At 43.2% G+C, this 26,150-nt stretch overlaps 1 protein-coding gene across 1 annotated transcript in view; it reads left to right on the forward strand.

Moving 5' to 3' along the window:
- Positions 1-26,150, forward strand: part of ACO2 (aconitase 2) — a 55,055-nt gene that overhangs the window by 10,277 nt on the left and 18,628 nt on the right. Inside the window, exons 2-3 of the mRNA XM_007523457.3 lie at positions 3,004-3,140; positions 20,688-20,946. Coding sequence (XP_007523519.1) covers positions 3,004-3,140; positions 20,688-20,946 — 396 coding nt within the window. The remainder of the gene's footprint in view (positions 1-3,003; positions 3,141-20,687; positions 20,947-26,150) is intronic.

Below are 26,150 nucleotides of genomic sequence, written 5' to 3' on the forward strand. Positions count from 1 at the left end.
GCTGAACAGTGCTCTGGTAAATAATAATAATAATAATTTTAAAAATATATTTATTCCTTTTTGATGCTCTTTTTATTATTGTTGTTAATGTTGTTGTTGCTGTTGTTGGATAGGACAGAGAGAAATGGAGAGAGGAGGGGAAGACAGAGAGGGGCAGAGAAAGATAGACACCTGCAGACCTGCTTCATCACTTGTGAAGCGACTCCAGTGCAGGTGGGGAGCCAGGGGCTCGAACTGGTATCCTTAACGCTGGTCCTTGTGCTTTGCGCCTTGTGTGCTTAACCCACTGTGCTATTGCTTGACTCCCATGTGTGTATTTTTAACAGACTCAGGAGAGACTGATGTATGTGGGGTCTGAAAGTCCTGAGGAATAGAGGTTGGGTTTGTTTCACACAGCCCAGAGGGCACACCCCAACTGAGAAGAAGAGTGTACAAAGAAGCAGTGTTTGGGGCTCTGGGAAGTAGCATAGCGAGTTAAGCACACATGGCGTTAAGTGCAAGAACTGGCATAAGGATCCCAGTTCGAGCTCCCAGCTCCCCACCTGTAGGGGGGTCCTGCGCAGTGAAGCTGGTCTTCAGGTGTCTGTCTTTCTCTCCCCCGTCTTCCCCATCTCTCTCCATTTCTCTCTGTCCTATCCAACAACAATGATAGCAATAATAAAAACCACAACATCAGCAATAGTAATAACCACAACAATGGTAAAAAACAACAGGAAAAATGGCCTCCAAGAGCAGTGGATTCTTAGTGCAGGCACTGAGACCCAGCAATAACCCTGGAGAAATTTTAAAAAAAAGAAGCTGTGTTTGGCTGAATGCAAGGGAGAATATTTTGAATTAGACAGTACAGATCTGGGACTAGCTTGTTACAGCAGGAAGCCCTCCTGGACTGTATTGTGAACAGATAGTTTATGTGATTGGAAAGCAGCTACACAAAGATTGAGCAAGTAGATGATTTCATTTGTTGCTAATAGTAAGGAGTTTATCTCCATGGGGAGGGGAATGATGTAGGGGTTACATAGCTTGCCTGGGTAGGAAGAGCATGTGAGTTGCACACTAACTGGATTGGGTCTCCTTTGCTACTGAAGGAAGCTAGTTACTTCATGCAAGCCTTGGTTTACTCAATTGGATAACAGGTTTATCATCATGGTTCCTTCACCGGGTAACTGAGGGCTGGAGGTTATAAAGCATGCATACGTAGTGTTCAGCACAGTGCGTGTCTTGACTCAGAACTCAGTAAACCTTTTTAAAAAGATTCATGGGGGAGGGGTCGGTCGGTAGCGCAGCGGGTTAAGCGCATGTGGCGCAAAGTGCAAGGACCGGTGTAAGGATCTCAGTTCGAGCCCCTGGCTCCCCACCTGCAGGGGAGTCGCTTCACAGGCGGTGAAGCAGGTCTGCAGGTATCATATCTTTCTCTCCCCCTCTCTGTCTTCCCCTCCTCTCTCCATTTCTCTCTGTCCTATCCAACAACGAACGATATCACCATCAACAACAACAATAATAATCACAACAAGGTCAACAAAAGGGGAAGAAAAAAATGGCCTCCTGGAGCAGTGGTTTCATGGTGCAGGCACTGAGCCCCAGCAATAACCCTGGAGGCAAAAAAAAAAAGAGAGAAAAAAAAATTCATTGGGAGTCCGGCTATAGCGCACGTGGTGGAAAGCGCACAGACGGGCATAAGGATCCCAAGGATCCTGGTTTGAGCCCCCCGCTCCCCACCTGAGGGGAATCGCTTCACAGGTGGTGAAGCATGTGTGCACGTTTCTGTCTTTCTCTCCCCCTCTCTGTCTTCCCCTCCTCTCTCCATTTCTCTGTGTTCTATCCAACAATGACACAACAATTAATAACTAAAACAATATAACAAGGGCAACAAAAGGAAATAAATATTTTAAAAAAAAAGAAAAAAAGAATCTGCCGCTCCTGGCAGACATTAAAAAAAAAAAACATGTCGTGTCCAGGAGGTGGCGCGGGATCGAATTCAGGACTCTCAAGCATGAGGTCCTGAGTTCAGTCCCCAGCAGCACATGTGCCAGAATGATGTCTGGTTCTTTCTCTCTCCTCCTATCTTCCTCATTAATAAATGAAATCTTTAAAAAATATATTTAAAAAATTCATTAATGAGAATGAGGAAGAAAGAACTAGAACAATACTATGGCATATGTGATGCCAAGCACCAAACTGGGGACCTCATGCATAAAAGGTTGGTGCTTTGGGCAGAAGAGACATCATAGTGGTTTTGCCTGAGCCTCTGAAGTCCTAGGTTCAGTCCCCAGCATCACTGTATGCAAGAGCTGAGCAGTGTTTTGATCTTGGTGTCTGTCTCTCTTTCTTATTAACATAAGTAAATAAAATATTAAAAAAGCAAAACAAACAAGCTTTATCTGCTGTGCAACCACCTGAGCCCCTCATAAATCTTTTTTTAAAAAGGTGACAAGTCCACTGCATATCCAGTGAGAGGGGACTGGGGTGCCTTTGAAGAGGTGACAGTACATCCAAACTTTCATACACGGGGTTTTTCTGCATTCATTATTTCCTCTGTTTGAGTTACTTATTGACTCAGATAATCAAATATGTGCCAGCGAATTCAGACAAAAACAATAGATATGGCTTGATCCCAGTCCTCAAGGAGCTTACAGTGCAGCTGGAAGAGGAGCTGCAGTTTGGTGCTTCTCAGCGTAGTGAGCACCTTCATACATGTTCTCACTTAACGTTGTGATTAGCTTGGCTGCTATAACTCCTTTCCCCCCCTCTGCTACTCAGGTGAGGGGAGACTCTTCATTCTGTAGAACTTACCTTTGATCCTAGCAGTTCTCACTATAGGCCTCTTCTCTGCCTCCCTTCACAGGGTGTATTATCCCCATACCTACGGTGAGCAAACTGAGGCTACAATACCATGGTAGCTCATGCTGCTTTAATTGATTTTTTTTTTTCCCACCACTCTGGGCTCTCTATTGGGTGACTTCTCTAGACACTCCGCTGACATCACTATTGTCTTTCTTCTTACAGAAAGCCCTAGGTGTGCGGCAATACCATGTGGCCTCAGTCCTGTGCCAACGGGCCAAGGTGGCTATGAGCCACTTTGAGCCCAATGAGTACATCCGATACGATATGTTGGAGAAGAACATTAACATTGTTCGCAAACGGTAAGAGGAGACCTGCAGTGGGTGACAGTAAAGGGTGCTACTTTTGCTACCTTTGTGGTGGGTAGCATAAGGGGTGCTTGGTGAAGGACAGTAAATTATGGTGGAATGACCAAACCATTTGGGGACAAACTCCCTACTGAAGAAAGGCATTCCACATCAGTGGTATTAACTTCTACCTTGTCTGCCAAGGAGAGCTGTTATTAGCTGAGGTGTGGGCTGCCCGCAGGTGTCGGATGCTCTTTGGTGCTGTGACCTGCACCTCTCTGCTACCCTTCTCAGGATGCACTCCTGACTTTTGGGCCAACCCTTTGGAGTCCACTAGACCCAGTGACTAGAGAAATATTGCTGCTGCTGCTGTTTCAGTCTCCAGGTGCAAAGGAGAGTGCCACTTGAGGCCCAGGAGAAAAGTATCTTTGTTCCAAGCCTCCCTTTCCTCATTTGGTACAATGAGAGCCATCTTTTTTTTTGTTTGTTTTAAATTTTATATATTTATTTATTCCCTTTTGTTGCCCCTGTTTTTGTTGTCTTTTTTTTTTTTTTAACATTTTTATTTTATTTTTGCTTCCAGGGTTATCACTGGGGCACTACGAACTCACTGCTTCTGGAGGCTGTTTTTCCCATTTTGTTGCCCTTGTGGTTGTTATTGTTATTGTTGTTATAGCTATTGTTGTTGTAGTTGTTGTTGTTGGATAGGACAGAAAGAAATCGAGAGAGGAGGGGAAAACAGAGGAGAGAAAGAGACACCTGCAGACCTGCTTCACCATCCATGAAGCAACCCCCCTGCAGGTGGGAGCTGGGGTCTCGAACCCGGATCCTATAGGGTACTTGTGCTTTGTGCCATGTGCACATACCCCACTGCACTACCTGCCCAGCCCCCCGACAGCCATCTTTGTATTGCTGACCTGTGTGCTAGGTCCTAGTCTAGGTGCTCACACCTGAAGAGTGGAATAAGATACCACTGGAGGGTGAGGCGTAGGGGCTGGCAGTGTATATTGGCTAGCACTACTAGAATTTGAACCAATGCAAGGTATGCCCTTGGTGACAGTGACTGAGAGTAAGAATAGAAATGAGTATCTCTGGGAGTTGGGTGTTAGCACAGTGGGTTAAGCGCAGGTAGCACAAAGTGCAAGGACCAGCATAAGGGTCCCAGTTGGAGCCCCTAGCTCCCCACCTGCAGGAAGTCGCTTCACTGGCAGTGAAGCAGGTCTGCAGGTGTCTATCTTTCTCTTCCCCTCTCTGTCTTCCCTTCCTCTCTCCTCTCTCCATTTCTCTCTGTCCTATCCAATAGTGACATCACTAACAACAACAACAACAATAACTACAACAATAAAACAACAAGGGCGACAAACGGGAATAAATAAATAAATATATTAAAAAAGAAATGAGTATCTCTAATTAGAAGCCAAGGAACAGGGGGCTGGGCGGTAGCAGTTGAATGCCGACATTATTATGTGTAGGGACATAGGTTCAAGCCCTGCTCCCCGCCTGCATGGGGAATACCTCACAAGCAGTAAAGCACATCTGTAGATGTCTATGTTTCTCCCCTCCACCATTTCTCTCTGTCCCATCAAATAAAATAGAAAGGAAAAAATGGCTACCAGAAGCAGTGGATTCATAGTTCATGCACTGAGCCTCAATGATAGCCCTGCTGGCAAAAAAAAAAAAGCCAGGGAATTCTGGGCTAACGTGAGGGTGTTTCTTCCCAGGCACATGCTCTCTGGGTTGGAGAGAACTCGACCAGAGCCAACCTGGGCTGCTGCTTACTCAGTGACACGGAGAGAGACCAGGAGACCAGGAACTCGTGGAGGAGCGGGAATGCAATGTGTCTTTATTGATCAGAGACAAAGCTTTTATATATTTAGAACCGGAAGTGGCAAGTCAGAAAAGGAAATGGCTAGAAAAGAGGATGGAGAAAAAGAAAGAGCGGGAAGGTAGAAAGCTTCCATAGCAATGGTTGCTAGGGTTTTAACTGGCGGGCAGGGTAGAAAGAAGAGATCAGGCAAAACAATGATTATGTAAATAGGTCATGTGTCAGCAATGGAGGATGGAGCAGGGGGGCTGCCCAACAAGGGAAGAGGCGCATGTGGAGAAGCAACTTCCCCAGAGCCACACAAAGGGTAATTCTGGACCTTGTCTCAGTTCAGTGCTCTGGCCACTATCCCACACTCTTTTTTTTCTTAATTTTATTAGTGATTTATTTTTGATTTACAAAATTATGAGATAATATGGGTGTAATTCCACACCATTCCCACCACCAAAATTTTGTGTCACCATTCCCTCCATTGGAAACTACAGCAGTTCTCCCAAGGTTACAGATGTAGGTTGCTATTATTCCTAGAGCTATCTATCTCTAGTTATATATAGTTGGCAATTTTTCTTATGGTCCTGCCTCTATTCCTTTCTTTTCTTTTTTTTTAAGCTTAATTTATTTATAAAATAAAAAATAGAGGGGGTCAGACTGTAGCACAGCAGGTTAAGTGCACATGGTGTAAACTTGGCATTAAGGATCCTAGTTCGAGCCCTGGCTCCCCACCTGCAGGGGGTCGCTTCACAAGCAGTGTAGCAAGTGTGCAGGCGTCTGTCTATCTTTCTCTCCCCCTCTCTGTCTTCCCCTCCTCTCTCCATTTCTCTCTGTTCTATCCAACAACATCGACAGCAATGGCAATAATAATAACCACAATAATGATAAAAACATGGGAGGCGGAGCTACGAGCAGCAGATCGCTTTCTCTCCTCTCCTCTCCTCTCCCGGATCAACTAGGAATACCAAAGGAGACCACCCGGACCGAAACAAGACAGGACTAGAATGACCACAGAAACCCAGTAAATCACCCGTGAGTACAAACACGCGTGGTGGTGACAGAGAGGAGAGAGGGGCCTAAGGAGAGATTAAGTGACTGCTAACAGTTCGACAGTTTGTCAGTGGAGACACCACCTCCAGTCTGCTCCACCAACAAGGGGACAGCTGAAGGGAGGAAAGGACTCCCCAGAGACTCACCAAGTACAACTCTGAGTCTCCATTGCTACTACCCTCAGAATCTGGAGCAGCAACAGGGAGGGACACCAGGGCACAGAGATCTAACGGGGAAACTCAGGAGAAGACCTATACCTCGGTGGCATAGCTGAAGGGCTGTGAAAGTCTCTTTGCATAACCACTGGATTATCTCTGCCACACCCTGCTTTATCTCTTGGTCAGGAGTCATTGATTAAGCCAAGAAGCCTATTGATAGTTTAAAAGCCCTCAGGCTACCATAGCCTACAGGGGAAAAAAAAAGGCTTTTACACCACTGAACTCCAACTCAGGGATTGAAAAAACTGTTAACTTATATAAAATGGTTAAAACAACAAGAAAAAATATTGGAGACTCGAACCAGGACAAGAGTCCAGCTAAAAGTCCTCCAGAGGGCGAAGCACAAAACAACGAGTTCAACATCCAAACATTAGCTAAGGAAATAATAACAGGAGTGAGTAAAGAATTTGAAAAAATTGTAATCAGAACTGCAGGAACAACAAATGAGAATATGGAAGAAAATTCTAATAATCTCATGGTTATTAATGAGCTGAAAGCTGAAATTGCTGAGCTAAGAAGGCAACTAGCTGAACAAGCTAAAACAGTATCAGAGCAGGACAACAAAATAGATGAACTCCAGAAAGCAGTAGAGGGCAGAGAGAATAGAATCAATGAGGCTGAAGACAGAATTAGCAAGATTGAGGATGAATTAGAGACAACTAAAGAAGAAGTAAGAGATCTCAAAAAGAGATTAAGAGATGCTGAAAACAACAACAGAGTCCTATGGGATGACTTCAAAAGAAACAATATACGCATTATTGGCTTACCAGAGGAAGAAAGAGAAGGGGAGGAAGAAAGCATTCTCCAGGCCATAATAGCTGAAAATTTCTCTAGTCTAGACAACACCAAAGACATAAAGATTCAAGAAGCCCAGAGGGTCCCAAACAGAATTAACCCAGACCTAAAGACACCAAGACATGTCATACTTAGATTGGAAAGGAATAAGGATAAAGAAAGGATCCTCAAGGCTGCAAGAGAAAAACAAAGAGTAACCTACAAAGGAAAACCCATAAGATTAGCAGCAGACTTCTCCATACAAACACTACAGGCCAGAAGAGAATGGCAAGATATCTATCGAGTGCTCAATGAGAAAGGCTTTCAGCCAAGAATACTATATCCTGCTAGATTGTCATTCAGACTAGATGAAAGCATCAAAACCTTCTCAGACAAGCAACAGTTGAAGGAAGCAACCATCACCAAGCCTGCCCTGAAAGAAGTTCTGAAAGGTCTCCTATAAACAACCAGACCACCACAAATAGGACATATATCAAAACACTCTAAAACTCTACAAGAATGGCGTTAAAATATCTTCAATCTTTGATATCAATAAATGTGAATGGCCTGAATTTACCTATTAAAAGACACAGAGTAGGAAGATGGATCAGAAAACACAACCCAACAATATGTTGTCTACAGGAAACTCACCTAACGCAACAAGACAAACACAGACTTAAAGTGAAAGGATGGAAAACTATCATTCAAGCCAATGGCCCACAGAAAAGGGCAGGAACAGCTATTCTCATATCTGACATGATAGACTTTAAAATAGATAAGATTTAAAAAGATAGGAATGGACACTACTTAATGCTCAGAGGATCAGTCAATCAAGAGGACTTAACAATTATTAATATCTATGCACCCAATGAGAAGCCATCTAAATACATCAAACTTCTACTGAAAGAGCTACAGCAATATATTAACAGTAACACAATCATAGTAGGGGACTTCAACACCCCACTATCTCAACTTGACAGATCATCCAGGAAGAAAATCAGTAAAGACATAAGGGAGCTAAATGAAGAGATAGATAAACTAGAACTATTGGACATTTTCAGAGTCATTCATCCCAAGAAACTGGAATACACATTTTACTCAAATCCACATGGATCATTCTCAAGGATAGACCATATGTTAGGCCACAAAGACAGCATCAGCCTATTCAAGAGCACTGAAATCATCCCAAGCATCTTCTCAGACCACAGTGGAATTAAACTAACACTTAACAATCAACAAAAGATTAGTAACAGTGCCAAAATGTGGAAGCTCAACAGTACACTTCTTAACAACTTCTGGGTCAAAGAGGAAATGAAGGAAGAAATCAAAATGTTTCGAGAGTTCAATGAAAATGAAGACACAAGCTATCAAAATATTTGGGACACAGCTAAAGCAGTCCTAAGAGGGAAGTTCATAGCTATACAAGCACACATTAGGAAACAAGAAAAGGCACAAATAAACAGCCTGATTGCACATCTTAAAGACCTAGAAGAAGAACAACAAAGGAACCCTAAAGAACCAGAAGGACAGAAATTACTAAAGTTAGGGCAGAAATAAATAACATTGAGAATAGGAAAACCATACAAAAGATCAATGAAAGTAAATGTTGGTTCTTCGAAAGAGTAAACAAAATCGACAAACCTTTAGCCAGACTCACAAAACAAAAAAGGGAGAAGACCCAAATAAATCGGATAGTTAATGAAAGAGGAGATATCACAACAGACACTGCAGAAATTCAACATATCATGCGAGGCTTCTATGAACAACTATATGCCACCAAGTTAGAGAACCTGGAAGAAATGAATGATTTCCTAGATACCTACCAACTTCCAAAACTAAGTAAAGAGGAAGTGGATAACATGAACAGGCCCATCACAGCTAATGAAATTGAAACAGTTATCAAAAATCTTCCCAAAAATAAAAGTCCTGGACCAGATGGTTTTACAAATGAATTCTACAAAACTTTCAAAGAAGAACTAATACCTCTACTTTTAAAAGTCTTCCAGAAGATTGAAGACACTGGAATACTCCCTGCCAGCTTCTATGAAGCCAACATCACCCTGATACCAAAAGCAGACAGGGACACAACCAAAAAAGAAAACTACAGACCAATATCTCTGATGAACATAGATGCGAAAATATTGAACAAAATTCTAGCCAACCGGATACAGCAGTATATCAAAAAGATTGTTCATCATGACCAAGTGGGGTTTATCCCAGGCATGCAAGGTTGGTTTAATATACGTAAATCAATCAATGTGATCCACCACATCAACAAAAGCAAGACCAAAAACCACATGGTCATATCAATAGATGCAGAGAAAGCCTTTGACAAAATACAACATCCCTTTATGATCAAAACACTACAAAAAATAGGAATAGATGGAAAATTCCTGAAGATAGTGGAGTCTATATATAGCAAACCTACAGCCAACATCATACTCAATGGTGAAAAACTGGAAGCATTTCCCCTCAGATCAGGTACTAGACAGGGCTGCCCACTATCACCATTACTATTCAACATAGTGTTGGAAGTTCTTGCCATAGCAATCAGGCAGGAGCAAGGAATTAAAGGAATACAGATTGGAAGAGAAGAAGTCAAACTCTCCTTATTTGCAGATGACATGATAGTATACATGGAAAAACCTAAGGAATCTAGCAAGAAGCTTTTGGAAATCATCAGGCAATACAGTAATGTGTCAGGCTATAAAATTAACATTCAAAAGTCAGTGGCATTCCTCTATGCAAACACTAAGTTAGAAGAAATTGAAATTCAGAAATCAGTTCCTTTTTCTATAGCAACAAAAACAATAAAATATCTAGGAATAAACCTAACCAAAGAAGTGAAAGACTTGTATACTGAAAATTATGAGTCACTACTCAAAGAAATTGAAAAAGACACAAAGAAGTGGAAAGATATTCCATGCTCATGGGTTGGAAGAATTAACATCATCAAAATGAATATATTACCCAGAGCCATCTACAAATTTAATGCTATCCCCATCAAGATCCCAAGCACATTTTTTAGGAGAATAGAAAAAATGCTATAAATGTTTATCTGGAACCAGAAAAGACCTAGAATTGCCAAAACAATCTTGAGAAAAAAGAACAGAACCGGAGGCATCACACTGCCAGATCTCAAACTATATTATAGGGCCATTGTCATCAAAACTGCTTGGTACTGGAACATGAACAGACACACTGACCAGTGGAATAGAATTGAGAGCCCGGAAATGAGGCCCCACACTTATGGACATCTAATCTTTGACAAAGGGGCCCAGACTATTACATGGGGAAAGCAGAGTCTCTTCAACAAATGGTGTTAGAAACAATGGGTTGAAACATGCAGAAGAATGAAGCTGAATCACTGTATTTCACCAAATACAAAAGTAAATTCCAAGTGGATCAAGGACTTGGATGTTAGACCAGAAACTATCAGATACTTAGAGGAAAATATTGGAAGAACTTTTTTCCGTATAAATTTTAAAGACATTTTCAATGAAACGAATCCAATTACAAGGAAGACTAAGGCAAGTATAAACCTATGGGACTACATCAAATTAAAAAGCTTCTTCACAGCAAAAGAAACCACTACCCAAATCAAGAGACCCCTCACAGAATGGGAGAAGATCTTTACATGCCATACATCAGATAAGAATTTAATAACCAACATATATAAAGAGCTTACCAGACTCAACAACAAGACAACAAATAACCCCATCCAAAAATGGGGGGAGGAATTGGACAGAATATTTACCACAGAAGAGATCCAAAAGGCCGAGAAACACATGAAAAAATGCTCCAAGTCTCTGATTGTCAGAGAAATGCAAATCAAGACAACAATGAGATATCACTTCACTCCTGTGAGAATGTCACACATCAGAAAAGGTAACAGCAGCAAATGCTGGAGAGGATGTGGGGTCAAAGGAACCCTCCTGCACTGCTGGTGGGAATGTCAATTGGTCCAACCTCTGTGGAGAACAGTCTGGAGAACTCTCAGAAGGCTAGAAATGGACCTACCCTATGACCCTGCAATTCCCCTCCTGGGGATATATCCTAAGGAACCCAACACATCCATCCAAAAAGATCTGTGTACACATATGTTCTTGGCAGCACAATTTGTAATAGCCAAAACCTGGAAGCAACCCAGGTGTCCAACAACAGATGAGTGGCTGAGCAAGTTGTGGTATATATACACAATGGAATACTACTCAGCTGTAAAAAATGGTGACTTCACCGTTTTCAGCCGATCTTGGATGAACCTTGAAAAAATCATGTTGAGTGAAATAAGTCAGAAACAGAAGGATGAATATGGGATGATCTCACTCTCAGGCCGAAGTTGAAAAACAAGATTAGAAAAGAAAACACAAGTCGAACCTGAAATGGAATTGGAGTATTACACCAAAGTAAAAGACTCTGTGGGGTGGGTGGGGAGAATACAGGTCCATGAAAAATGATGAATGAAATAGTGGGGGTTGTATTGCTAAATGGGAATCTGGGGAATGTTATGCATGTAAAAAAAAAAAAAAGAAGAAGTAGAAACGCAAAGCAGAAATTGACTGAGTTTGGAGTATGGCACCAAAGTAAGAAAGCAGAAGTATACTAGAGTTTGCAGTGAGTACCTCCCTAATACTTCCTCTCCACTTTTCCAAGCTTTGGGTCCATGATTGCTCAACAATTTGTTTGGCTTTGTATGTTAACTCTCTTTTCAGTCACCAGGTTCCAGGTGTCATCAGGATGCCGGCCAGACTTCCCTGGATTGAAGACAACACCAATGTGTCCTGGAGCTCAGCTTCCCCAGAGACCCATCCTACTAGGGAAAGAGAGAGGCAGACTGGGAGTATGGACCGACCAGTCAACGCCCATGTTCAGCGAGGAAGCAATTACAGAAGCCAGACCTTCTACCTTCTGCAACCCTCAATGACCCTGGGTCCATGCTCCCAGAGGGATAGAGAATGGGAAAGCTATCGGGGGAGGGGGTGGGATATGGAGATTGGGCGGTGGGAATTGTGTGGAGTTGTACCCCTCCTACCCTATGGTTTTGTTAATTAATCCTTTCTTAAATAAAAAAAAAATAAGTAAATAAAATAAAAAAAAAATGATAAAAACAATAAGGGCAACAAAAAGGAAAATAAGGGAGCTGGGTGGTAATGCAGCGGCTTAAGTGCATGTGGCGCAAAGCACAAGGACTGGCATGAGGATCCTGGTTTGAGCCCCTGGCTCCCCACCTGCAGGGGAGTCGCTTCACAGGCGGTAAAGCAGGTCTGCAGGTGTCTTTCTCTCCCCCTCTTTGTCTTCCCCTCCTCTCTACATTTCTTTCTGTCCTATCCAACAATGACGATAAACGAGGGCAACAAAAGGGGGGAAAATAAATAGAAAAGAAGTCTAAAAAAATTTTTAAAAAGAAAATATTGGCAAAACCATATAATAAGAGGGCTGAGTTTCCATACATTTCCCACCATCAGAGTTCCATATCCCATTCCCTCCATTGGAAGCTTTCCTATTCTTTATGTCTCTGGGAGCAATAGACCCAGGGTCATTATGGGGTGCAAAAGGTGGGAGGTCTGGCTTCTGTAATTGCTTCTTTATGGACATGGGCATTGACAGGTTGAGCCATACACCCACCTTGTACCCATCTTTCCCTATTGGGTCAGGGCTCTGAAGAGGTGGGGTTCCAGGGTGAGGTCATCTGATCGGGCGAGTCAGATTGACTTCATGGTAGTATCTGCAACTTGATGTTTGGAACGTGTGTTCCTTTGCTTCCTCCTTTCTTATGGGACTTGGTTCAGTAGTTCTTGTAAGGTGGGGTGGATTGTGGCATATTCCTTTAGTTCTTGAATATTTGAGAAAACCTTTATTTCTTCCTCATATTTGAAGGATAATTTTGCAGGATACAATATCCATGGCTGAAATGCCTTCTCCTTTAGAACTTTGAATATGTCCACTCTCTCCTTGCCTCGAGTTTGAGAAATCTGATGAGTTTGAGAAGAGAAATTTGATGAGAGACTTATAGCTCTGCCTTTGTATGTAACTTCTTTCCTTTCCTAGCAGCCAGCAAAAAATTTCCCTGTTGAATTTTGATAGTTTTACAATAATGTGCCTTGGTGTTGGTCTTTTGTATTTATAAATCTGGGTGATTGTTCTGCCTCTTGAATGAGAATGTTCTGAGGGTTTCCCAAGTAAGGGAAGTTCTCAGTTAAAATTGCTCTGAAAATGGACTCTGGGCCTTTGGCCTTGTCCTCCTGCTCAGATATACCTGTCACTCTTATATTCGATCTTTTGATGGAGTCTGCAATTTCACAGAGAATAGTTCTTTCTGAACTATTCCTCTCCCTCATCTTTGAATTGAAAGAGTGGGCTGGCCGTATCTTCTAGATTGGAGGTTATTTCTTCTGAATGTGTGAGTCTACTTGCTAAGCCTTCTGCCTGGGCATGGACTGCAGTTAGAGTGTCCCTTGCTCCATGGAGTTCTGACTGAAGTTCTCCTTTCAGGATTTGAAGACTCTTAGTGAACTCTGTTATAAGTTCCTCTCTTGTATTTTAATTCCATAGTAACATGCTCTTTTAATTTTTGCTTAAATTCTTGGAGAGTCCTCATAATGAGCTCTGTGTATGCTCAGAGAGTCTGTCTAAATCTGCAATTCCTTGGATTGCCTCTGTTGCATTTCTGTCTGGCTGATACAGCATAGTTCACTGTTTAGTTCTGTTCCTCTGCACATTTTTTTGTGCTGGTTATTGATGGCCAGCGAGTGGTGCTGTTGTGATCTCTAGTTTCTCTTGTTTGTGTGATCTGTGGTCATGGGGTGGTGGCGGGGTTGTTGCTTTAGGCTGTCTTGTGTCCTGTTTTATGCCACAAATGCCCTGTTTTATATTGTCCTTGCCTTAAATTCAGAAGGCTAAAGCCCCCCTGAGTCGAAAACTGAGACGTTTTAAGTCCCTGTCTCTTTTCTTCCGGCACTAGGAACAATGTTACTTGCTTACTGTACTTAACGTGAAATCGTCAAAATGGTGCAGCTCAGCACCGAGGCTGCCTAGAGCTCTGATTTAACTTTGCTGTTCTTCAACCCACGTCCCTTTTCACTCCAACCACATGCAAGCACCCACTTGAGGCTGCAGAACTCTCAGCTGTAGTTTATTACTTCAGTTGGGTCTCTTGTTGTATTTATTTGTTGTTTTGGGAGGAGAGGTGATTTGATCCCAGTTATTCCATGGTCACGCCCCACACTCCTTCCCTGTTGCCACTTTGCTCCTTCTTCACTGGTATCCTCACTTTTTTTTTTGTTGGTTTGTTGGTTGATTTTAAGATTGACTTCTTAATCAGAGAGAGAACCAGAGTACCCTGTGATGCTGGGGGTTGAACTTGGGACATCATGCATGTGGGGTGCTTGAGCCACTGAGCCAATTCCTAGGCTACTTAAAAAATTTTTTTTAAAGTTTTATTTGTCCTCATTTTAGTTTTAATATAGGGTCTGTCATAACCTTTATCTCCAGCAGTCTCCTGCAAGACATAACCTAGTGATAGAAAGGATCTAGTTTGTCAATTATAGGATGACTATAAAAGCAGTGACCACCTGGAGGGTTGATCTTGGTCATTTTTCTTTTCAACAGCCCCTCTCAATTGTCACACCCCTCCCCAATCCTCAGATAAGGAATAGAATGTCAGGTTGGGTAAGGACTAAGATAATGCATCTGTTAAGTGACTAGGCCCCCAGTCACGCCCAGCACTTCCCAGCGTGTTGTACCATTATTATTATTTTTTTTAACATTTTGGGGGATTGGTTTGAGTATAGGATTCTTTTTAAATCCTCAGACACTTTCTAAAATTGTATTAGGTGATATTTATTTTTATTTATTTATTTATTTTTAAATAATTCATTTCTTTATTGGGGAATTAATGTTTTACATTCAACAGTAAATACAGTAGTTTGTACATGCATAATATTCACCAGATTCCCATTTAACAATACAACCCCCACTGTGTCATTCATCATCTTTCATGGACCTGTATTCTCCCCACCCACCCCAGAGTCTTTTACTTTGGTGTAATACTCCAATTCCATTTCAGGTTCGACTTGTGTTTTCTTTTCTAATCTTGTTTTTCAACTTCTGCCTGAGAGTGAGATCATCCCATATTCATCCTTTCTGACTTATTTCACTCAACATGATTTTTTCAAGGTCCATCCAAGATCGGCTGAAAACGGTGAAGTCACCATTTTTTACAGCTGAGTAGTATTCCATTGTGTATATATACCACAACTTGCTCAGCCACTCATCTGTTGTTGGACACCTGGGTTGCTTCCAGGTTTTGGCTATTACAAATTGTGCTGCCAAGAACATATGTGTACACAGATCTTTTTGGATGGATGTGTTGGGTTCCTTAGGATATATCCCCAGGAGGGGAATTGCAGGGTCATAGGGTAGGTCCATTTCTAGCCTTCTGAGAGTTCTCCAGACTGTTCTCCACAGAGGTTGGACCAATTGACATTCCCACCAGCAGTGCAGGAGGGTTCCTTTGACCCCACACCCTCTCCAGCATTTGCTGCTGTTACCTTTTCTGATGTGTGACATTCTCACAGGAGTGAAGTGATATCTCATTGTTGTCTTGATTTGCATTTCTCTGACAATCAGAGACTTGGAGCATTTTTTCATGTGTTTCTCGGCCTTTTGGATCTCTTCTGTGGTGAATATTCTGTCTAAGTCCTCCCCCCATTTTTGGATGGGGTTATTTGTTGTCTTATGTTGTACCATTCTTGTGAGTTTCTTCTAGGCTGCACATTAGAATCACCGAGGAAGATTTTATCTTTATTCTTTTCCAAGCCTTTTTTTGTTTTGCTTTGTTATTAGTAGACTGTAAGATTACAGGGTATAGTTCCACACTATACTCACCACCAAAGTTCTGTGCCCTTACTTTCTCAACAATAGCCACCATAGTTCTTACAAAGTCTTAGGAACAATTTACTTCCGGGTTTTTGTTATTTATTTTTTTCAAGTTCATGTGTTTCCATTCTAGATTCCACATATGAGTGAAATAGTCTGGTCTTTGACCTCTTTGTTAACATAGGGGTGCATGTGTCCCTTCAAATTAGTGTTTGCATGTCCTCTGCATAAATGCTAGGTGGTATTGCTGGATCATAAAGTATTTACATTTTATTTGTGTAAGGACTCTCCATATAGTCTTCACCTAGGAAACTTTTTCCCTTCTATTTTGATTAGATAGGACAAAGAGAAATTGGGGTGTGTGTGTGGTGGGGGAAGTGTGGAGGAATAGAGAGCCAGAGGACGAGACATGCCTACAAACCTGCTTCACCGCTTGTGAAGCAGACTCCCTGCAGGTGGGGACTGGGGGCTCAAACCCAGGTCCTTGCACATGGTAATGTGTGTACTTAACTGGTTGCACCACTGTCTGGACCCCATCTTGGAAACTTTTAAAACTACTAATACTTGGGCTATGTTCCAACAGTTCTGACTCAGGCCGTCTTATCCTCTCCGCCCAAAATGTGACCCATGCAAACGTGTTCACTAACATAATATGGGAGTTGTTTTTATTTTATTTTATTTTTCTCTCTGGTCCCCTCTAGGCCCAATGAGGGAGATTGCAATTTACCAGGCTCCCCAAGTGGTTGGAGTGCACCTCACAATGTGAGAAGCCCTGGCCAGGTTCCCAGCTGCTCTGGTATTTAGTCAGAGTTGACAAACTCTGGTCCTGTCAATATAGGATGTTGTACTTCCCCTCCAGGAAACACTTCATTCTTTTGCTCTCAGCTGAATGGGAAAGAAATGATGGATTTTCCTTTTCAAGAATAGTTTTTTTTGTTATTAATAGCATGTTGCAAGATTGTAAGATTACTATGTATGTAAAACACTTTCGTGTTGCTCTTTACTATATGTGGAAAGAGAATTAGCATATTTGCCTTGAGACAACTTCACAATCAAATATTCATCAATTAATCCTGAAGAACATGCTAAAAGTGGACCAGGAGATGGTGCAGTGATAAAGCTTTGAACTCTTAAGCATGAGGTCCCGAGTTCGATCCCCGGCAGCACATGTGCCAGAGTGATGTCTGATTCTTTCTCTCTCCTCCTATCTTTCTCAGAAATAAATAAAATCTTTTAAAAAAAAAAGTGTTAAAAAACGACTTGCCCTTTTTTATATTAATTTTATCAGTAAAATTATCTAAACGACAAAAAAAACCTTTTTCTTTTTCTTTTCTTTTTTTCTTTTTTTGTGCCTCAAGGCTTATTGCTGGGGCTCCGTGCCTGCACTACGAATCCACTGCTCCTGGAGGCCATTTTTCTCCTTTTATTGCTCTTGTTGTCTATTGTTGTTGTGGTTATTACTGTTGTTGTTGTCATTGTTGGATAGGACAGAGAGAAATGGAGAGAGGAGACGGGGGTCGGGGGGAGAGAAAGACACCTGCAGACCTGCTTCACCACTTCACCACCCGGCCCCAAAACCTTTTTTTTTTTTTTTTGCCTATTTCAGCCCAGCACTAACCAGAAAAGTCTAATAACCTAACATTTCCCAAAATAGTATGTTTCTATTTTTGTTATTGCCCTAGAGCAATCTTTCTAATTGGGGGTGTGGGGCTGATTGATTCCCCTCCCCCCCAGAAATTTCAGTGTCTGGAGATATTAATGGAGTTTACTGTTATACAGTGGGTAGAGGCCAAGAACACTCATATACATCCTGAGCAGGGTATAGATAGCTCTATTAGAGTACCAGCTTGCATGCCTGAAGCCCCAGAGTCTTCTGGTTCAGTCCCAATACCACTTTATCCAGAGCTGAGCAGTTCTTTGGTCCTCTCTCTCCTCGACCCTTCCTCTTTCATAATGAGTACCAATTGATTTTTTTTTAAAGATTTTATTTATTTATTTATTTATTTATTTATTTATTTATTTATTTATTTATGAGAACGATAGGGGAGAGAGAGAAAGAACCAGACATCACTCTGGTACATGTGCTGCCAGGGATTGAACTCAGGACCTCATGCTTGAGAGTCTAGTGCCTTAGCCACTGCGCCACCTCCTGGACCACACCAATTAATTTTTAAAAAAATCTTACAGGACTGGCAGAGCTCTTGTGGATAGGGTGCTGCGTGACCCAGCTGTGACCCGACCACACTGCATTGAAGGAAACTCGGTGCTGTGCTTTTCTTCTTTTTCTTCCTCTCTGTTTCACTCTTTATATCTGGGAGGGAGGGGATATCAAATTAAAAAATGTTAGGGACATTTTTTAATTTAAGAAGGACAGAGGAGATAGCATAATGGTTATGCAAAGAGACTCTCATGCCTAAGGCTTCAAAGTCCCAGGTTCAATCCCCCATACCACCATAAGCCAGAGCTGAGCAGTGCTCTGGTAAAAATAAATAAGTAAGTAAGTAAGTAAATAATCCTACAATATAGACGACAGATACTCTGGCATCACAGGAAAAGTTTCTCTGGTACCACATTGATAAACCTTTACGTAGAAGAAGAAAGCAGAGGGAGACGTCAGATAGGACATTAGTGCATCAAAATCTAAGAATGCTTGAGAAAGCAAAGGGGCTTGTAACAGGATTCTTCATCCTTGGTATATGACAGAAGTGAGCCAGTTCTGTTCCTGGGAGCTGGTTTCCTGTCTTCCAGAAGTAGAGGGACATGGAAGATTCATTTGCTATCCTCAAGGAAATTGGATAATGAATTTATCCTTAGGATTTTTGTCACTGTCAGGCTTTTTATACACTTCAGGCATTTGTTGTCAGAGGCTTTGGTTTTAAAACCCGTGTGCTACTTTTTTGTCTTCTCTGGGGCCCAGAAACAGGGGCTGTGATCTGGGCAGTGAGCCATTGCCTGCACAACAGCTTTGGAGGTGCTGCCACAAAAGGGGGCAGGCTGTACCCCAGGCCAGTGCTATTTTTACTCTGGGTTCTCATGACGGCAGAACTGTAGAGCCCTTCAGGGTTACCAGTTGCTCTGCTGTTGCCCATAGAGCCAGCACCTCAGGGGACTCTTGCTGTTAATGGCATAGGAGTGAGGGACTGGGTTACGAGCCAGCAGAAGAAAGTCATGTTGTAATTGCATTAACAATAATGGCAGTAAATGGAACACGTCCTGCAGACTGGGCCCTGCTCTGAGTTGACAGGTATTCGGGAGAGATGACATAGGGTCAGAAGGAGGGACATTGGGTCCACACATTGGCTCCTTGTCTTCTAACACTGCCACTTGCTAGTTTGGGACCTGGGTCTTGTGATTTACCTCACTGTGCCTATTTTTCCCCCTGTGTTGTGAGAATAAAATGAGTTATGTGCATTAAATGGTGTAGGCAACACTGAGCTAGAAATAAGGGCCATAATCAGAGTATTCATTACAACAGAAAGCAGATCAATGCTTAGTTGTGTGGGCAAGAGGGAGGGGAAGATGAAGGAACATGAGAAAATGTTGGAAGGTGATAGATGTTCATTGTCTTGATTGTGTTAATAAATTCACAGTGTATACATATGTCAAAACTTATCTAGTCGTTTAAATTGTGAGTTTATCACATGCCAATTATAACTAAATAAGGTTATTTAAAAACAAGTAAGAACCAGATAACCTCTAGCTATTATCTTGTTGCAGTCTAAGCCCTGGACTTTAGAAATGAGTAAACTCCTAGAGAAGAGCAGTGGCTTATCTGATTACACAGCAGACTTAGCATTAGGGTCAGGTCTAAACCTGGGATTTATAACTCTGAGACTCACACTTCTTTTTTTTTTTTTTTTTGTAAATGTAAAATATGTATTTACTTATTCCCTTTTGTTGCCCTTGTTGTCTTATTGTTGTAGTTATTATTATTGTTGGGTAGGGCAGAGAGAAATGGAGAGCGGAGGGGAAGACAGAGAGGAGGAGAGAAAGATAAACACCTGCAGACCTGCTTCACCGCCTATGAAGGGACTCCTCTGTAGGTGGGGAGCCAGGGGCTTGAACTGGGATCCTTCCACTTTGCGCCCCGTGTGCTTAACCTGCTGCGCTACCGCCCGACTCCCCATACTTTACTTCTTAGCTTGTTGGGTGTATAGGTGACTTGGCTCTGTCCCAGGAGGTCCTGGATTGGCCTAAGCTTTGTGATGGTGGGAGGCAGTCTGTGTGATCCAAACAGGGCTGCTGTGGCAGGCGGAAGGAGGGCAGCTCTACTGTGTAGGCTGGGAAGCCACTTGCGGTCATCAGTGAGCCTCAAAGTTGGAGGTTGAGAGGTTGGTCTGCCTGGGGCATTTGAATCCATTCAGGGTGTGCAGCTCCCGAGGCCAGACTTGGACTACCATTTTTGGTTCTGGTGAGTAAGGCAGGGGCAGGACCTATAGGGATGGGTCTAGAAAGAGAGGCGGACCAAGGCACAGATTGGAGGCAGTGGCTGTGTTCCTCTTCTTGGGAACTGATGGCCTCTCGATGAGTGAAGAACAACTGGGACTAATGAGAAAGGCCTTAGCATAATAGGGTTCTGAGGAGTACAGCACTCCAGGTGGGAGGTTGTGCAGGAGAAGAGGGAGAACGGGTGCTAAGGATGGTGGTGTGATTCCTCATGCCTTAGTGGGATGATGGCACCAAGATGGCTGTGGACAGACAGAAGTAGAGGAACCAAGGTGTGAGATGCTGACTGTCAGCCTAGAGCGAGGTCCACTGTCTGGGTTGCCACATGGTAGCTGCAGTGGTCAGGATATTGCACCAGGTGACTCCACTCTTCTTCCCCAGGTTGAACCGGCCTCTGACCCTCTCAGAAAAGATCGTGTATGGACATTTGGATGACCCCGCCAACCAGGAGATTGAGCGGGGCAAGACATACCTGCGGCTGCGGCCAGACCGTGTGGCCATGCAGGATGCCACAGCCCAGATGGCCATGCTGCAGTTCATCAGCAGTGGGCTGCCTAAGGTGGCTGTGCCTTCCACTATCCACTGTGACCATCTGATTGAGGCCCAGGTTGGGGGTGAGAAGGACCTGCGCCGGGCCAAGGTGAGCTGGAGGACTTGACTTGGATCATGGCCTCCAAATTCTAGTGGGTACTTTGACTTAGTCTTGCCAGCTGTTATTGTTGTTATTCTCTACCCCAAGCCCTCCATTCTGAAAAGATCACTTGCTGTTTAGGAAGATGTTAGAGAACACACAAAAAGCCTAGAGAAAATAAAAATCAGGGTTGGGTGGCGGTGAACGTGGTTGAATGCACATGATACCATGGGAAAGGACCCAGGTTCAAACCCCTGGCCCCCGCCTGTGGAGGGAAGCTTCACAAGTGGTGAAACCATGCTGCAGGTCCTTCTCTCTCTCCCTTTCAACCTTTCCTTTTCCCTCTTAAGTTCTTTACGTCTCTATCCAATAAATGAGCAAAGCACTTAATTTTTTAAAACTTTTAAAAAGTATTCATTTATTCCCTTTTGTTGCCCGTGTTTTATTGTTGTAGTTATTGTTGTTGTTATTGATGTCGTCACTGTTGGATAGGACAGAGAGAAATGGAGAGAGGAGGGGAAGAGATGGGGAGAGAAAGAAACCCGCAGAAATGCTTCACCACCTGTGAAGTGACTCCCCTGCAGGTGGGGAGCCGGGGACTTGAACCAGGATCCTTATGCCACTCCTTGTGCTTTGTGCCACATGCACTTAATCCTCTGCACTACCGCCCTATTACTTAATTTTTAAAATATTTTCTTTTAAAAATATTTTTATTTATTTATTATTGGATAGAGACAGAAATTGAGAGGGGGGAAGAGATAGAGAGGGAGTGATGGGGGCCAGGCGGTAGTGCAGCAGGTTAAGCGCATATAGTGTGAAGCGCAAGGACCAAGGGCCGGGGTAAGGATCCCAGTTTGAGCCCCGGCTCCCCACCTGCAGGGGGTCGCTTCACAAGCAGTAAAGTATGTTTGTAGGTATCTATCTTTCTCTCCCTATCTCTGTCTTCCCCTCCTCTCTCCATTTCACTCTGTCCTATTCAGCAACAACAGCAATGGCAACAATAAAAATAGCAACAACAAGTGCAACAAAAGTGGGAAAATGGCCTCCAGGAGTAGTGGATTCATAGTGCAGGCACTGAGCCCCAGCAATAAACCTGGAGGCAAAGAGAGAGACAGAGACAGAGAGACACCTGCAGCCCTGCTTCGCCACTTGTGAAGCTTTCTCCCTGCAGGTGGGAACCAGGGGCTTGAACCCTGGTCCTTACACACTGTAGTGTATGTGCGCTTAACCAGATGTGCCACCACCTGGCCTCCAAATAAATTACTTAAAAAAGAAAAGCCTTAGGCGCATGTGGCGCAAAGTGCAAGGACCTGGGTAAGGATCCCAGTTTGAGCCTCTGGCTCCCCACCTGCAGAGGAGTCACTTCACAGGTGGTGAAGCAGGTCTGCAGGTATCATATCTTTCTCTCCCCCTCTCTCTTCCCCTTCTCTCTCCATTTCTCTCTGTCCTATCTAACAACAATGACATCAGTAACAACAACAACAATAAAAAACAAAGGCAACAAAAGGGCAAATAAATATAAAAGAAAAAAATTTAAAATGTCTTCTTTATTTACACTTTATTAATTATTTAAGATATATTTATTTAATGAGAGAGACATACAGAGACCAGAACACTACCCTGGCCAGGATTAGTCTTAGGACCTCAAGTTTGCAAAGCATGCTGAGCCAGTTCTGCTGGCACTATATATCTTATTTTGTTTTATTTTAATTAATTAATTATATTTTTGCCTCCAGGGTTATTGCTGGGGCTTGGTGCCTGCACCATGAATTCACTGCTCTTGAAGGGTATTTTTTTAACCTTTTTGTTGCCCTTGTTTTTGTTTTTTTTAATCATTGTTGTGGTTATTATTGTTATTACTGTCATTGTTGTTGGATAGAACAGAGAGAAGTTGAGAGAGGAAGGGAAGGCAGAGAGGGGGAGAGAAAGATAGACACCTGCAGACCTGCTTATGCCAGTGCCCCAGTCCTTATGCTTTGCACTATGTGCGCTTAACCCACTGCGCTATTGCCCGACCCACTGTATATTTTATTTATGCAGAGCTGGGAAATGAGCTCCTTTGAGTATTGCATCTGTGGGACCACTGAAAATCTGCAGGCCCAGACTTATTTCCTTTCTTGCTTTCTTTCTCTCTTTTAAAAAATACATCTTTAATCTTTTTGAGAGCTAGAGAGAGGAGGGCTGAAGAAATAGCAGGACATTTGCACAACAGACTCTTATACCTGAGGCATCAGAAGTCCCAGGTTCAATCCCTGGCTACTATCATTAGCCAGAGCTGAGCAGTGCTCTGGTCAAAGGGATAAAAAATAGATTTAAAAAAGAAAAAGAGAATTTTTAAAAATGAAAGATGGGAGAGAGAAGACAGGAGGCAGGTGGTCTTGTATCTGGGTACATGCACCTATATGTCTTCACGTGGGAGAAGCAAAGTAGACCCAGCGTGGTGACACCATAGCACTTGTCACCATCCGTGGAGGTTACCTGGCCTTTCATGGTGCTCCCTTGCCATGCTGGGGCTTGAACTCAGGCCTTGCATATAGTAAGCTGTCTTTCAGCCCTTCTGTTGTATTTCATCTAAAATTTTTTTAATTGTATTTATTTATTTGGATAGAGACACAGATCCAGAGGGAAGGGGGAGACAGAGGAAGAGCACCCGCAATAATGCTTCACCACTTGCAAAGCTTCCTGCCTGCAGGTGGGGACTGGGGGCTCGAACCCAGGTCCTTGTGCATCGTAACATGCTCAGCTCACTCAACCAAGTGCAAAACCACCCAGCCCTGTATTTTATTATTTTATTATTTTTGTTTTATTTTTGGTCATCATTGGGGCTCCGCTACTTCAAGGCAGGTTTGAACCTGGGCCATGCCTATGATCAAGAAGTGCACTATGTGAACTGTCTGGCCATTTCTTTCTTTTTTATTTTTATACACATGTGTGACTTCACTGCTCTCAGGCTGCTTTTTCCACTCAGATAGGCAGAGAGAGATACCACAGCACTTGAATTACACTTGGTGCTATGGTACCAGGGCTTGGACCTGGGCAGCATGGGTGGCACGATAGTCATCTTGACTGTCTCTTGCTCCAGCCCCTCGGATGCAGGTTTCAGGTTCTGGCACGTGCCTCTTGCTCTGATAGGACAATTTAATTTTCCTTTTCTGCCAGCATCATCTATGTGTTTACTCACTTTTGTCTGTCACCTCTTTCCCCAATCACCCTGTCAGAGAGGTCAGCAGAGATAGGTGTTGCTGTTTATAAATTTGGGGCAGTGGGGAGTCAGGCGGTAGCGCAGCAGGTTAAGCACATGTGGCCCCAAGTATAAGGACTGGTGTAAGGATCTCGGTTTGAGCCCCCAGCTCCCCACCTGCAGGGAAGTCGCTTCACAGGCAGTGAAGCAGGTCTGCAGGTGTCTATCTTTCTCTCCCCTTCTCTATCTTCCCCTCCTCTATTTCTTCTGTCCTATCCAACAACAATGACATCAGTAACAACAACTATAGCAACAATAAAAAGACAAGGGCAACAAAAGGGAAAATAAATAAAGAAATAAAATTTTTTTTAAATCTTTTAAAAAAATTTTTGAGGCAGTGACGACACAGCAATAGAGTCCCACAACTGCCTGAAAACCTAGTTAAGGCCCAGACTTGAGCCCACTTGAGTGCTCGATCTTATCAATTGGCCTCTGGGGACTTCTTTTTGCTTAGTTTGGGTGGAGAGACTGTGTGCCATGCTGAGGGGTTTTTTCCAGGAGTTTCTTTGCCTTTTATATGAGGACTAACTCCCCCACTCCTCTCCCCAGGCCTGTCTTTATGTGTGCCTACCCTTGGCAACATCAGGTCTCTCCCAGCTCTGGGCTTATACTCTCTACCCCCAGTAGTGGAAGTGGGTATCCCCTCTCAAGGACCATTGGCAAGAGCTGAATGCTGGCACAGCTGCAGCTTGTCTGGGCACAGAGTGGGGACATGCAATTGAAAGCACTTTGAGTTCCTGGGTCACCACTGCTCTGGGAGCCTTTCAGGGACCCCTGGGAAACCATTCAGGGGCAGCTTTCCCATTCCAACCCTTTTCTTCCCCACCCTGGGCCTGTTGTTTTGTGTCCAGGTTGCATAGTGGACCTCCACTGAGAGAGTCCCAGCCTGCCAGCAGGAGGTGGCATTTTAGCAGCAGCTGTGATGGTCGTGTTTACAGAGGCTCCTGTAGGGCTGGGAATAGAGTCTGGTCCCGGCGACAGGGACCCTCCTGTCCAGTAGATAACTTCCTCCCAGCAGAGCTGCCATGCTCAAGGCTTAGATGAACTATATGTACTTCACTGTGCTAGAGGCAGGGATTTCTGTGTGAAACAAGCCACATGGACTTTGCCTTCATGGATCTTGTAGCCCAGTAAGGAGATCTAAGCAAACAGTGACACAAGGGCTGGCAGGTACATCGTAACATCTGGATGGTGTGCCTGCTTTTGTCATATGCATAACCCAGGTTTCGAGTCTAGCCTCATTGCACAGGGGGTTAAGGGAGAAGGGCTGGACACTTTGGTACTGTGGTATCTTTCCCTCTTTCCTCCCCTCCCCTCTTCTCTCTTCTCTTTAAGAAATATTTTTCATTATTCTCCTAAAGATAAATAATCTATGAAAGAAGAGAAACTAGAACACCACTCTACCATACACAATGCCAGGGATAAACTCAGGGACCTTGCTCTTGAGAGTTCAAACATTTTATCCACTGTACCTCCTGCCACCTTCTGTCTTTTCTATTGGGAAGATGCTGGAAAAAAAGGGGCCAGGTGGTGGTGCACTTGGTTAAGTGCACACATTACAGTTTCACAAGGGACTCAGGTTCAAGCCCCTGGTCTCTACCTGCAGGGGGAAAGCTTCATGAGTAATAAAGCAGAAACTGCAGGTGTCTCTCTCTTTTTCCTCTCTACCTCCCCCAACCCTCTCAATTTCTTCCTTTTCTATCCTATAATAATAAAAATGAAAAATACTTAAAAAAATAAAAAAGATGGTGGAAAAAAAACCCAGCTTACAGCATTGATGTCAAGGTGATGACAAAAAATAAAAAGCAATGACATAAATAGGGGACTATAGATTTTTTTATGTTGTGAAGGGCGTGCATAGGACTCTGGTGTGACAGGTAACTAATTAAGCCTCTGAGGGTAAGAGGCACCTCCTGCTTTGAGGATGTAAACCAAGACATGAAATAGATAAGTTGATATTAACTGGAGGAAG

Source organism: Erinaceus europaeus, chromosome 4 (genome assembly GCF_950295315.1).
Source record: "Erinaceus europaeus chromosome 4, mEriEur2.1, whole genome shotgun sequence".
Taxonomy (NCBI): domain Eukaryota; kingdom Metazoa; phylum Chordata; class Mammalia; order Eulipotyphla; family Erinaceidae; genus Erinaceus; species Erinaceus europaeus.